Source organism: Suncus etruscus, chromosome 7 (genome assembly GCF_024139225.1).
Source record: "Suncus etruscus isolate mSunEtr1 chromosome 7, mSunEtr1.pri.cur, whole genome shotgun sequence".
Lineage (NCBI taxonomy): Eukaryota > Metazoa > Chordata > Mammalia > Eulipotyphla > Soricidae > Suncus > Suncus etruscus.
The window spans coordinates 57195331-57209786 of NC_064854.1; the positions used below are offsets into that span (position 1 = coordinate 57195331).

Here is a 14456-nt window from a genome sequence, read left to right on the forward strand (position 1 = left end):
TTTTTTATATAAGAATTTTGTCCTTGTTTTGGGGTCACACCTAGTAGCGCTCAGGAGCTACTCCTGGCTCTGCAATCTGAATTTACTCCTGGCAGGCTCAGGGGACCCTCTGGGATGTCAGGGACTGTACCAGGTTGGTCGTGTGCAAGCCAAATGCCCTCCCCATGGTGCTATTGCTCCAGCCCCTATATAAACCTTTTATTTGAATCACCATGAGATACATGGTTCCAGAGTTATTATTGAGTTTCAATCATACGGTGCCTAACACCTTGAAGGTCCAGTTTGACAACTGTCTTCCTTCTCCATCTCTCAGCACTGATTTCTTTCCTCCAGGGTTTCCCTTACTTCCTCCTCAAGCTCATAGTCTTAAATTTACTAAGTGGTGTCATGTATCTAAATTGCTTTCTTTGGGGGAACAGGTGTCACTATGGTTATGGGTGGGGCCACATCTGGAGATACCAGAGGACCCATGTGGTTCTGGAGATACAACTCAGGAGTTCAAGTCATGTTTTGGAACCCAGTCTTCATTTCTGGAATATTTGGAACTTATAAATAAATAAAAGTGGGGGACTTAGAGGGGAAGGCCAGAGTGTTTGCTGCCCACCCAAGTTCATTCCCCATGGGAGGTCAAAGGCTAAAGGTCAGGGTTCATCAAGTGTGTACAGAGACTGGAAGTGCAGACTCACACTCCAAGTCTCCTTCAAGCCCAGGTTGCTCATTCAGTTCACATAGTCCCAGCTAACACTGTTGATGTGTGATTCTTTCTAGAAATCGATGCCCCCAAGAACCTGCGGGTGGGATCCCGCACAGCCACCAGCCTTGACCTGGAGTGGGACAACAGCGAGGCAGAGGTCCATGCCTACAAGGTCGTATACAGCACCCTGGCGGGTGAACAATACCATGAGCTGCTGGTCCCCAAGATCTCGGGTCCTGCCAGCAGAGTTACTCTCACAGGTGAGGATGCCTCAGGATGCTGGAGGCTTCGCAGAGTCTTGCTCTCCCCATCCTCCACCGAAGGGCATGTGTTTACTCATCAGGATTGATGAGTAATGGAATGGAATGAAGGGTGCTCGCTGGACCTCCATCTCTCCCCACAACATGTGAGAACCATCCTCTCACATAGCCCCACATCCTCTCGCTCGCCCCCCCCCCCCCGCACAGGCTTCTTAACACATGTGTCTCCATTGCATGGACATTGCAGCAACTTCCTGTTGTTCAGCCCCCATGTTCTTGCCATCTCCCCTGCTTTCCTCTTCATCCCTCTGTCCATTCCGTATCCTCCTAGGCTCTGTGCTCTGGACCCCCATACCAGATTTCAGGTGCTTTCAGGTTGCACAGGACTTGCTACCTGCTTTCCCTTGATCTCTGCTACCATTCCCATCATCACCCCATTTAGTTGTGCTCATTTTCCATTTAGAGGTCAGTTTATGTGTCACTGCTGGTGTCTTTGTAGGTTCCAGGTAGGGTGAGGCCAGGCCCTTCTATAACCTTATCTCCCTAGTGACTCTACCATACACACTAATATTTTCATGGGAGACTTGAGGAGGTGGTTTTTTTGATGTTCAATCTCTATGCTAGATCTTACAGTCTGTAAAATAGGAATCATGATTGTGCCTGGGTTCTAGTTAGTGATGGATGGGGGGGGATGGATGGGGGGGGTGGATGGATGGATGATAGCTAATAGGTAAGTGAAAGGATAAGTGGGTGAATGAATGGGTGGATGGATGGGTGACTGGATTGGTGGGTGGGTGGGGGGTAGGATGATGGGAGGGAGGGTGGCTAGATGAATGAATGGGTGGATAGATGGGTGGATGAGAGGACTATTAGATTATTGACAGATGGACGGTGGATGGATGGGTAGCTGGATGTGTAAGGTTGTGTAGATAGATGGACAGGTGGATAGACAATGGATGAATGTAGGGTAACTGGATGAGTGTGGGTAGATAGATGGATAGATGAATTATGAATGCATGAGTAGATGAAGAAATAAATTAATGAAAAGAAGCAGCAAAAAGGCCACAGAGGCCCACACAAGGTGATAAGGTAAGAGCCTGATGATGCGTTTATCCTATAAAGAACTTCAACTTACTCTGAAGGGCTATGGAGAGTCCTTGAGGGGGTTGAAATATGGCCATAGCAATAGCACAGCAGTAGGGCATTGATTTACCTTGTGCGTGGCCATGAATTGGTGGGTGGGTTCAGTCCCCAGCATCCTATATGGTCCCCTGAGCACGCAGTAATTCCTGAGTGCAGAGTCAGGAGTAACCCTTGAGCATTGCCAGTGTGCCCTCCCATAAAACACCTACCAACAATTTTCAAATAAATTAATGAGTTAACTTGACTGGCATTTACCAAGTGAAGAATGGAAGGGGGGGCATGGAAGGACAGAGCTAGAGGAACATTGGGATGCTTTGCAGAAACCAGGGGATTAAAGGTGGCATGGGCAGATGATGCCTGAGGTCACTGTGATGCTTGAGCTGAGGATGAAGATGAAGGACCCAGTTCTAGTTCTTCCCCTCCTGAGTTTTCATCCAGGCAAAGATACCCAGTTGAGCTTCCCTATGGGCCCATGAGGGAAATGCAAGCTGGGGTGATGCAGAGCAGCCAGTAGCCCAAGAACCACCAGTGCACTTGAAGGACTCAACAAGGACCTTGTTGAACCTTGTCTTGGCTTCCAGCAGATCCAGTTTCTTGTCCTGACAAATACAGAAAAGCATGCAGCTTCCCAACAAGGACAGGCTAACCCAAGCTGTCTTGTCCCCGAGCTGAAAGCCCAGAGTAGCCTTGCCAAATGAAGCCAGTTAAAGTAAATATCATAAATGCCTTTCAGACAGACGCACTCCAGGAAAACAGAGCCAAGAGGTGGAAAAGAACTGCTGACAAAGCAGGTTTATGGAGGGGGGAGTCAAACAGAGCAGGAGCAGACCAGCTGGCAGCAGGGCCTTTGCAGGGAGCTCAAGCCCCATTCGAAGACGAAGCGCCAGCCAAAAACAACCCTGAAAATGATACAGCAGGAAGCTGCTCCAAGGGCAGCCCAGGCCTGCCAGGAGGCAGCCGCAGGCAGAACTGACAATTAGCCATTTAAGAAGTGGAGGCTGAGGGGTGTGGACGAACAATGCAGCATGGAACTATGAGCCACAGAGAACCCATCAATGTCTGAGTTAGAATTTCTCATTGCAGAAACAAAAGAAAATGTTCCGGGACTTCATCACAGAGCTCTGGCACCTACTTCCTACTTTGTTTTATTTTGGGTTTTTGGGGGGAAGCCACACCTGACAGTGCTCAGGGTTTTACTTCTGGCTCTGCATGAGGAATCGCTTCCGGGGTCAGAGTGATAGTACTCAGTAATACCTGAGTGCAAAGCCAGGAGTTGAGTGCAAGGCAAGCGCCCCACTCCCTCACTATCCTATCTCTCTTTAGTCCATACTCCTACTTAACTTTATTATTTATCTTTACCACTCTAAGTCATCATAAGTGTTTTTATTGCTGCAGATTTCACATAGAACAACCTTGGCATTGTCTGGGATGCTCAGAGAACTGTATAATGTTGGGGATACAGCCCCCCCACCCTTGCAAGTCCCTGAGCCCCATCCCTCATTTGAAGAGCGTGGACAAAGAGATTGGGGTGCTAATGGAGATCACCCAAGCTCGGGAAGTTAACAGGGTAGGGGGCTAATTAATATATGTTAGGGCCACAGTTTTAGGTCTTAGTAAAAAGTTTCCCATTCCTTTAAGGAAGAATCACAGGATCATGATCAAATGTTCAATGTTATTATGCTGGAGAGATAGGATAGTGGGGAGGGCACTTGCCTTGCACACAGCTGACCCAGGCTTGATTCCCAACACTCTGTAGGGTCCTTGAAACACTGTCAGGATTGATTCCTGAACATAAAGCCCAGAGTTAAGCCCTGGGCACCAGTGGGTATAGTCCCCTCGCCAAAAGAATGCTAAAAATTGTAAATTTATAAAGGATGAAAATTTAACTATGGGGATTTGGGACTAGATGCTTAGTTTTGGTGTTTTTTTGTGGGGGGGGGGAGGTGGGAAGGGGTTAGCACCAGGTGTATCAAGTGAAAAACTATAAATATATATTACATGTAATTATTCAGGGAGTTCACTGCTGGGCAGATTTGTAAAGGCAAATAGCTCTATGTGATTTAAGAAGGGATTATAGACATGCTAAGAAATCAAGTGTGTATGTCTGTGCTTGCTGAGAAGCAAATTGCCAGAATTGAGACTCACCGTGGTATCTGGGGAGAGGAGAGGGGATTGAAGGCCAAGAGAGAAGGCAGTGGACCCCAGCTCCAACTAGAGTTTCTTCCTTCACTCCCCAACTAGGATTCTTTTTCGTTTGTTTCTGGGCCACACCTGGGGCGGCTCAGGGCACTGACTCCTGGCTCTGTGCTCAGGAATCATTTCTATTTGGGATTGAGGGACAATCTGGGGTGCTGGGGATCGAACTTGGGTCAACCATATGCAAGGAAAATGCCCAAATGTTCATTTCTCATAATCTCCTTGGGCAATACCCAGCACATTCCCTCTGGGAGGCACTTTTGTTGCTGAACTACACACATAGCCTCTGTGTCTGCAATGATTTTTCTTCTCCACTTGGGTAGTTCCTGTGTCCTTAATGGAAAGATCAGCTTTTGTCTCAGTCAGGGTGATGACTGCTTGGCAATGGGGGAAACCTCCTGAGGTTCCCAAGGGTGAGGTGTTTGCAGGCTCAGGCATGGGGTGGGGGTGGGGGCGTGGAGGGCTCTGGACTAGAACTGACCACTCCAGGCAAGGGCTACTTTCTAAAGAAGCAGGATAAACAATCTTGCAGAAAACTCCTCAGGGACCAGGAGAGAGGAGGAAGGGAGGAAGGGAGAGAAGAGGGGAGGGAAGAGGTGGAATTGAAGGAAGAAAAGAGAGAGGGAGGAAGGAAGGAGGGAAAGGGGGAGAGGAGAGAAGGAAAGATTCCCCTCAGAGCTAAAGCCTGCACCCCCACCACCCCACTTCAGGGGAAAGGCCTGAACTAACAACACTATACATCATCATTGCTCTTTTATAGAAGCCAAAAGGTATTGGCATCTTTTTGGTTTTGGAGGGGTTTCTGTTTTTGTTTGGAGGCCACACCAGGTAATGCTCAGTTCTTAACTCCTGGCTCAAGAATCACTCCTGGCACTGTTCATGAGTTCCCCGTGAGATGCCAGGGATTGAATTTGAGTTAGTCGCATACAAGGCAGACACCCTCACCATGGACTGTCTCTCTACTCTCTTGCCATCTCTTTGGCACCGAGGTCCCCAGTTTCAGGTGTCAGGTTCAGACCATGTACCAGGGTGACCAGGGCAAGCTGAGTGAGATGGGAGGAGACTAACACTAAAGGAAAAAAATCAATTATGTCAGGAGCCCCCCGCTCTGAGATGCCCCAGTGCTGAGCTCCCTGTTCCAGCTTGTCAGGAGGAATAAAGCAGGGGTCTTTCTAAAACAAGACCCATCAGACCAAATTCCTGAATACCATTGAGCAGGTTTGAACTTAGCCAACATTCAGGAGATGTAGAGCCCCGAGATGCAGCAAAGGATGGAAAAGACTCAACTCCATGTCCAGCGAGCCTCACCCAGCCACATATCAGATTCATGGTATGCTACAGCTATTCAATACTAGGGTTCATCCTTATCCCATGATTCACTCTTTGAAGCATAAGGAGCAGGAGCCTGGAGGAACTTTGTGGCCAGGACCTTGACAGTGGGTGACAATTTGCTTGCATTAATCTGTTTCCATTCTCTTTGCCATGTCTCCTCCAACTTCCAGGCTTCTTTTCTTTCTTCCACCTTCCTAGTCCTTTCTCCAGGAAACTTTCTCAGGCCATGCCAGTTCATGATAATTCCATCCTTGCTCTAAGTTTCTTTAGCAGCCCTCAGAGCACCTTCCAGTCCCCCCACATCTTATTCCTACTGCCTTTACCCCCTTCACTCTCCCGGCCTGTCTACCTAGGGGGGTCTGGACCATGCACCATGTTGAATAAACAGGAAGTTTATTTTCTAACAATCTGCATCAGTCTATGATCTTGATTAAGAAACAGACATTCTTGGGTCCCAAGTGATAGCACAGCAAAGAGCATTTGCCTTGCATGTAGCTAACCAGGTTCAATCCCTTGCATCCAATAGGGTTCCCTGAGACTGCCAGAGTGATTTATGAGCACAGAGCCAGGAGTAACCCTTGAATGCTTTTAGGTCTGGCCTCAAACCCAACAAACTAAAAACAGACAATCCTATTTTTAGAGACTAGAGGAACTATACCAGTATTAAGGTATTTGTATAGCAGGCAACTACCTCAGTTTGATCCCTAGAACCTCGTGTGGGTTCCCTGAGCACTGTGAGGTATGGCCAATCTCTCTTACACCCAAAGAAAATTAAAATAGATGTGGATTTTTCTGAGCTTGCAGTTACTCTTGGGAAAGCCTCTGGCAGGCTGCAAGGGGATCAAATGAGACTCAAACATCCTTCTCTTAAGACGCTACAGCTCAGATTGAACTCTTGATTATCAGACACAAGTTTTTTAAATGGCATCTCTCCTCTCAGTCTTCTCCATTATTCCTCCTGACAAGCTGGAACAGGGAGCTCAGCACTGGGCATCTCAGAGTGGGGGACTCCTGACATAATTGATTTTCTCCTTTAGTGTTAGTCTCCTCCCATCTCACTCAGCTTGCCCTGGTCACCCTGGTACATGACCTGAACCTGACACCTGATACCTGCTCCATCGTGCCTGTGGCATGAACACCTGGGGTACTGGGGGAAAGCAAAGGGAGATGGAGTTTGCAAGGAAAAAGGCTGAGTGAAGCAGAACAGCTGTATGGAGGAAGTTCTCTGGGCCAGGCTGCCTTGTCCTTGCCTCTGGGGAGGATTTGCTGAGTGATCAGGAGGGAAGAGAGCAGAGCTGCTCAAGGCTCATGCTTGCAGGCCTTGAATGGAAAGATAACAGAACGCATTGATGGAGAAAGATGGGATCTTTAAACATGGAGAAATCCCTCGGTGGCCTTGGCGTGCAGATATGTAAGTGGCTGATGGGTCCTCAGATGCACGCACCTTTTCTACACACACACACACACACACACACACACACACACACACACATACTTACACATATATGTCTTTTACCTGCTAGTTTTTCTAACAATTCACCGGGAGCATCAGAAGAAAAGCAGCCAAAACAATCAAAGAGAAACAGCAGGCAGGAAGCACTTAGCTGGTCCTGGGCGCCCCCAATACACCCACCCATCCCACTCCCTCCTATCCCCTGACTCCATTAAATTCTGCTCCACCACAGTTTGCTGGACGAAGATGATTCCGGATGTGAATTATTGAACATTTCATTTAAGCTTCATAAATAAGAAACTCGGGTGGGAGATGGTACATGCTGGATCCACTCAGCAACATGTAATTTTGGCGTCTCTTCCCTGGATCTGTCGTTCTGTATCAGGCTGTGGCTTTGCGACTTCATTACGGACTGTTGAAGGACTCAAGCAGTGGTCTGAAAAAAGTAGTTTATGGCCCCCAGGTAATCTAATTTCTCCAAGCCAAGGATGTACCAGGGCCTCGCAGAACAGATTGGCAGAGAAAAGTATGGACTCTGAACAGCTGTAGTGGGCTGCCTTCACCCACTCATCTGGCCATACAAACATGCCCAGTACCTGCCCAAGTCTTACCTATAGTCCTACCTACCACTGGAATCACTGGTTTTAGCAGAGTCAACAGGCTGGAACTCAACCAGCTGAGAGGACCAGCCTATACCTGCCCGAGACGGCATTAAAAGCCACAAAATTGGGCCCGGAGAGATAGCACAGCAGTGTTTGCCTTGCAAGCAGCCGATCCAGGACCAAAGGTGGTTGGTTCAAATCCCGGTGTCCCATATGGTCCCCCATGCCTGCCAGGAGCTATTTCTGAGCAGACAGCCAGGAGTAACACCTGAGCATCGCCGGGTGTGGCCCAAAAACAAAAACAAAAACAAAAACAAAAAAAAAGCTTGGCATCCTGACCTCAGCCCCCCACCCACCCAGCCTGGTCCCAATAGAACTGGCTGCATCGCTATGTGCCAGGTCCCGTGGCCATGCACTGAACATTTGTGCTAGGAGTCATAACACAGTGCCAGCAGTGTCACGTGGATTACGCCTAAAAATTAAGTACTCTGCCATGGAGCGCTCTGCCCTTCCAAGTGTTTGTGAGTCCCAGATAAAGGGGTGTACCTTGCTATTTTCTCAAGGGTGTTGACCAAGCAGCAGAGACAGGTTAGCTCTGGGCCTGCTAATGTTTCTAATGTGCTCTGGGTTTTCCCTGCAGTGAGATGGGAGTATGCAAGTGGTTTAAGAGTAGAAGAGCTGGGGCCAGAATGATAGCACAGTGCAAAGGGCATTTGCTTTGCACAAGGCCAATCCTTGTTTGTCCCTGACATCCTATAGGCTCCCTCAAGCCAGCCAGGAGTGGTTTGAGTTCAGAGATAGGAGTAAACCCTGAGCACTGCTGGGTGTGGCCCAAAACCAAAAAATGTAAAATAAAATAAAAGGAAGAGAGTAGAAGAATTTTCTAAAAAGACTGAGCTCCTCATCTGAACCTGAGTCAGGCTGACTCATTCCTGCGCCCTCCTTTTCCCACCTGCGACTCTCTGTCTCTTGTACACAAGATGACCTTGGCTTCTGCCTCTGCCTACAGACCTGGTGCCTGGCACTGAGTATGGGGTCGGGATATCGGCTGTCATGAGCACTCAGCAGAGCATGCCTGCCACCATGAATGCCAGGACAGGTGAGTGAGCCCCACCACTCAGAGACTTGTCCCAGCTTCCCCAGGCCTCTGGGATTAAGGTCACATTTGAAGGATGACTGAGAGGCCACTGCAAAGTCATGATCTGACCCCCTGAGAAATTAGGCAAGTCACATAGAGCCAGGCAGCCTGGGCTAGGGCTTGGGGGCTCAGACACCTAGTGACCCCCAGACAAGCTCTGTATCCCTTCTACCCCCAGAGTCCTCACCTCATTGCATGTCCCAGGGCCAGGTCTGTCTCAGTGAACTCAGGCATGGCTAACCCCTAAAAGTTCTTCCTGGTTTGGGGGAAAGACTGGGAGAAAAGGGGGTATGGGGAATGGGGAAGGAAAGGGGAGGCTAAAAAGGGTACAACTTGGAGTGGGGGGTTCCCAGTCGTGCCAGGGCTTTCTATAGAAGGCCTGTCTGCTTGCTGTTCAGAATGAAGGAACTGAAATGGGAGCTACAGGGCCAGAGAGATAGTCCAGCAAGGAGGGCACTTATCTTGCACATGGCCAACCGGGCTCGATCCTCAGCATCCCAAAGGGTCCCCCAATGCCACCAGGAGTGATTCCTGAGTACAGTGTCAGGAGCATCTAAGGGAGGTACCAACTCTCCAAAACTGTGTTAGCCAAAACAACTAAGGTCCTGGTCAAAAAGGCTATGGGCAACTAAGAACCACAGGATAGGGGCCCCAAAGGCCAGCGGGCCAGGCCCCTCTGTGGACGTCACCTTCAGCCCCATTTGCATGTTGGCCACAGAACTGGACAGCCCCCGGGACCTCACAGTGAGAGCCTCGTCTGAGACGTCCATCTCTCTCACGTGGACCAAGGCCAGCGGCCCCATCGACCACTACCGCCTCACCTTCACCCCAGCTTCAGGCATCGCCTCTGAGGTCACTGTGCCCAGGCATGCAACCTCCTACACCCTGACAGACCTCGAACCTGGGGCCGAGTACCTGATTTCCCTCACCGCTGAGCGGGGCCGGCAACAGAGTGCGGAGTCCACTGTGGATGCTTTCACAGGTATGGGGTGGTGTTGTCCCTGGGTCTAGGATACAGGATCTTAGAAGGAGCATCAGCCAGGTTGAGCCCCTCTTTAAATATGGGTGAAATAGGAAGGAGAGGGGGATAAAGAGGGAGAAGTGGAGAGAAAGACAAAAAGATAGGGGGAGGGAAAGGAAAGTAGAGAGGAGAGGAGGGGGAGAAAGGGAGAGAGAAGAGAGAGGACAGGAGAAAGAGTTAGAGAAAGCAGGAAGTGTGTGGGAAGAGGGAGACAGAAACTGGGACTTCGAGCAACTGCTGGGTTCCACACCAGGCAGAACCTGTTTTTCTGTAAGCACACTGTATATTTATCTATCCATAGAGCTAGTGGGTATTTGGGGGATCCAGGAGACATATCTGCTGCCTCCCAGGATCCAGGTTCAGAGTCCTGGACCCACAGAACAAGCCAACACTGGAGTGGTGGATCCTGCCACTGAGCCATTTGCTGCTCCATGTCTGGGGAGCAGAGCATGGACAGGGCTAGAGGCTGAGGATGTGGGGGGTGCCCTTGGAGCAGTTCCCTAAGGAGGTGATGCTCAGGCCAAGTGTCTGTCCCTGGACCCTCTCCCAAGTTTTATAACCTTCTCTCTCCCGCTCCACAGGCTTTCGCCCCATCTCGCACCTGCATTTCTCTCATGTGACCTCCTCCAGTGTCAACATCACTTGGAGCGACCCTTCGCCCCCGCCTGACAGGCTTGTCCTCAGCTACAGTCCCCGGGACCATGAGGATCAGGCATTGCAGGTGACCCTGGACCCTGCCAAGAGGCATGCAGTGTTGGAGGGGCTGCAGCCAGCCACCGAGTATATCGTGAATCTGGTGGCCGTCCATGGTGCCATCACCTCCGAGGCCATTGTGGGCTCCATCACCACGGGTGAGGGACAAGTCAGAGAAATGTTCCTCGAGAAACAAACACCCATCCTGGGGGATGTCAGATGCCCAGGGGATCTCCTCGAAGATGGGGCCATGGTTTGGAGAAAGTCAGGGCTTGAGTACACATGCCTGTCCTATGAATAGTCCCAGAGCACAGCAAGACCCTCGCCAGGTCAGGGCAAGAAAGAGCATCTGTTCTGTTTCCAAGTCTGGGTCTGGGAGGGTCCCTCTGCAGAACGGGGTTTGTTCAAACACTCAGTACCCCAATTATTTACTGCAAATCCCAGGATGCTCACAGTGCTTCCTGGGATTCTTCCAGGATGACCATGCACCATGCAGTGACTGGTATTCAGATCAGAGTGCATTTGCACATTGTTTGGAGTAAATTGTTCCTCTCATCCTGGCCCGGATATGCTCCCAGACCTGTGTAGGTGGGTAGATGGGACCAAAACAGTAATAAGGGAGAGAATTTTCCTTTCACACAAATTTGATTATTAGGTTTGAACCAACCTCCCATACAATCCCCAAAGCCTGCCAAGAGTGACTCCTGAAACCCTTGACACTGTCAGGTGTGGCCCATAAACACAAACAAATAAAAAGCCACTAACAAGGATAGAGAAGGGGTGGACATTCACCTGGATGACTGTGCCATCCTCATGAAGTTCAAACATGAAGACTCCATGGTTTCAAGGAAATACAACTCAGGACCATAGGCTCAGAAATGTTCTCTGTGTGGGCCAGAGCAATAACACAGTGGAGAAGATGTTTGCCTTGTACGAGGCCAACCCACATTCTATTCCCGGCATCCCGTAGTGTCCCCTGAGCCTTCCAGGAGTGATTGTGGAGCCAGGAGTAACTCCTGAGCACTGCCAGATGTACCTTACCCCCAATATTTCTGCAGTCCATGGAGATGGAGTTTCCACATCCATCCATAGGTGGCTGCTACAGCAAACTCAGAGAGGGCTTTGCATGTGGGAAACCCAGATTCTGCCCCTCCCTAACACCTCATATGGTCCCCCAAGCACCACTATGTGTGTGGTGTGTATATATATACAGTGGTGGGGAAGAGAGTTGGGTTTGTGGAAGAGAAGTGGCCACAGAGAGAATGACCGTCTTGTTCCCAGGTCACTTTAAACAGGGTTGGATCAACAACTCAGTGGGGAGAGTGTTTAACTTGCACTTTCACAGGCCAATATTCGTGCCAGTCCCAAGCAACCCCTGTGATCCCCTAAGCCTACTAGGAATCAGCCCTAAGTACTGCTGGGTGTGGCCCCAAAATAAAATAACCCCAGCTCAAAAACAGAGACAGCAAAGAAGTTTCCATTTGGCCTCTGCAGCTAGTACAAGTCCCTATTAGTTTAACTTCCTGTTGTTAAAATGGGGTCTCTGAACCTTGCTTTGGCTACACCACAAGAACCCAACGTGACTGTCAACCTGCTCATGCTTGTAAGGCCACAAAGGTCCCATCCTTTTGATCATAGGAGGTCCTTTATCATATTCTGCTCTGTCTTTTCCCTACCATCCCTCCTGATTTGTAAGCATTTGTTGCCCCATTTGTTGGGTCCAGTTTACACCTTTGTTGATTATTTGAGTATCCGCAAAGAGCTCCCAGAATGAGAAATTGGTTCCCATCCCCTTGTCCCCTCTTTGGGGGGTGATCTTGGTAATATTTATCCGCAGCAAATAATCCACACGGACAGGAGGGTTAAGGGTTAAAAGGTTGGGTGAGGAGAGTCCTTTGTCAGCCTGCTACTAGTTCCAAAACACCTAGAGACAGCCAGCCAACTCTGGCAAAAGACCCCCCCAAGGCCAGGAACCTAAGCTATTTATTTGGCTCTCAACAGTGCCCCCACCTGGAGGGTCAGGGTGGGACAACAGGCAAAAGATAATCTTATGGAAATATTTTCATATACAACAGGCATTGATCCCCCTAAAGATATCACCATCAGCAACGTAACCAAGGATTCAGTTGTGGTGTCCTGGAGCCCCCCTCTTGCCTCTTTCGATTACTACCGTGTCTCCTACCGGCCTACACAAGGTAAGACGTCACTGGGGATGAATATGGGGTTAAGGGATACAGATATGAGGGGGAAATGGCATGCATTTTTAGAGATGGAGTTCTGGGAGATGGAGCACCCTAATGGGAACTCCGATAGCCCTCTGACACTCCAACCTAGCTCTGATGAGACACAGGAAACAAGTCCAAACCTTGCACCCTGCCAATTCCTTTTGCTGTATGTGGCCCTGGTGAAGAAGTGGGTGAGACCCTCACAATCACTGCATTACACAAGCCACTCTTGGCAGTAAGAATATCCCTCCTGAGTGTTTGGGGTCCAGATGTTTAGAAAACCACCAATGGGGTGGTGGAGTAATGAGACAGCCAAGAGAGTGTGTTCCTTGCACTCTGTTGACCTGGGGTCAATCCATAGCAGCCCATAGGGTCCCCTGAGCCCTTCCAGGAGTGATTTCTGAGTGCAGAGCCAGGAGCAGGCCCTGAGCAGTGCTTAGGTATAACCAAAAAATGAAGAGGGAAGGAAAACCACTTGCCAGTATCTGTGCTTGGTTCAGGGGCATCTGTGCAGTGAGGGTGGGATTTGTGGTCAGGGTCTCCTCAGCCCTGGAAACTTTTCTCCCCCATCTGCTGGATCTGGGCAGAACATTGCGGGGGCACCTTGTGGATGCCTTTGGCAATCAATCTCTCACAACTCCTCTCTGTCTTTTCTCAGTGGGGCGCCTGGACAGCTCCGTGGTACCCAACACGGTTCGGGAATTCACCATCACCAAGCTGCACCCTGCCACTGAGTATGAGATCAGCCTCAACAGTGTGCGGGGCCGTGAGGAGAGCGAGCGAGTCTGCACCCTCACGCACACCGGTGGGCAGGGCTGCAGGGTGGGTGGGTCTGGGTTCAGGGGAAGCCACAAAGCTGAGAGAGCCACTTGCACTTGGGGAAGGAGGCTGCTCAGACTGATTTCTGTCTACTGCCCAAAAGCCACTGTTGATCCAAAGGGCATCCAGGTGGGGAACAAGAGGGCAGAGCCGCTAAAGAATGGAGGGAAGGGAGAAGAGGGAACCTACTGGGAATCCAGGTCTTCTCTCCCACATGTGGAGCAGCCCTGGGTAAATGGAGGCAGAACTCTCCCACAGCACCCCATGCCTTTACCTGACCCCCTCTTGTTTTTTACTTAGCCATGGACACCCCCGCAGAGCTGATGGCCACCAACGTGAGCCCCACGGAGGCACTGCTGCAGTGGCAGGCGCCCGCAGGGGATGTGGAGAACTACATCATCGTCCTCACCCACTTTGCAGGTGGGGGGAGTGTTGCAGCTCAAGCTTCTGGCATGGGGCTCTGGAGGGTGGCGAGCCGGGACAGGTGCTAGGCAATTGTGGGGAGAGTGAAAACTCCAAAACTTCCCTACTGGGAGGCCTGCAAGCCTACAGAAGAGTGATCTCTGCCTCAGTTCCCCCCCCCCCCTCAGGCCCTCCTAGCGACTCCCAGCCCAGTGTTAGGACAAAGGACTAATGTCATCTCGAAGGCAGAGAGAGAACAGGTGTCCAAAGCTCCAGCACTGAATTCAGTCTTGCTTGTCCCAACCTGCTAAGTCACAGCACAAAACACCTTGGGATGGTACTACCAGAATGATAGCACAGCAGAGAGGTCGTTTGCCTTGCAGAGAGCCAACCTGGGTTTAATTCCCCAACACCCTAGAAGGTCCTCTGAGCACTGCTGGAAGTGATTCCTGAGAGCAGAGCCAGAAGTAAGCCCTGA

At 50.1% G+C, this 14456-nt stretch overlaps 1 protein-coding gene across 2 annotated transcripts in view; it reads left to right on the top strand.

Annotated features, from left to right (window-relative positions):
- Window positions 1–14456, top strand: part of TNR (tenascin R) — a 262025-nt gene that overhangs the window by 230459 nt on the left and 17110 nt on the right. For both annotated transcript variants that reach the window (XM_049776399.1, XM_049776400.1), the window contains exons 9-15: window positions 769–954; window positions 8690–8779; window positions 9537–9800; window positions 10421–10690; window positions 12608–12727; window positions 13416–13562; window positions 13877–13996. In XM_049776399.1, coding sequence (XP_049632356.1) covers window positions 769–954; window positions 8690–8779; window positions 9537–9800; window positions 10421–10690; window positions 12608–12727; window positions 13416–13562; window positions 13877–13996 — 1197 coding nt within the window. The remainder of the gene's footprint in view (window positions 1–768; window positions 955–8689; window positions 8780–9536; window positions 9801–10420; window positions 10691–12607; window positions 12728–13415; window positions 13563–13876; window positions 13997–14456) is intronic.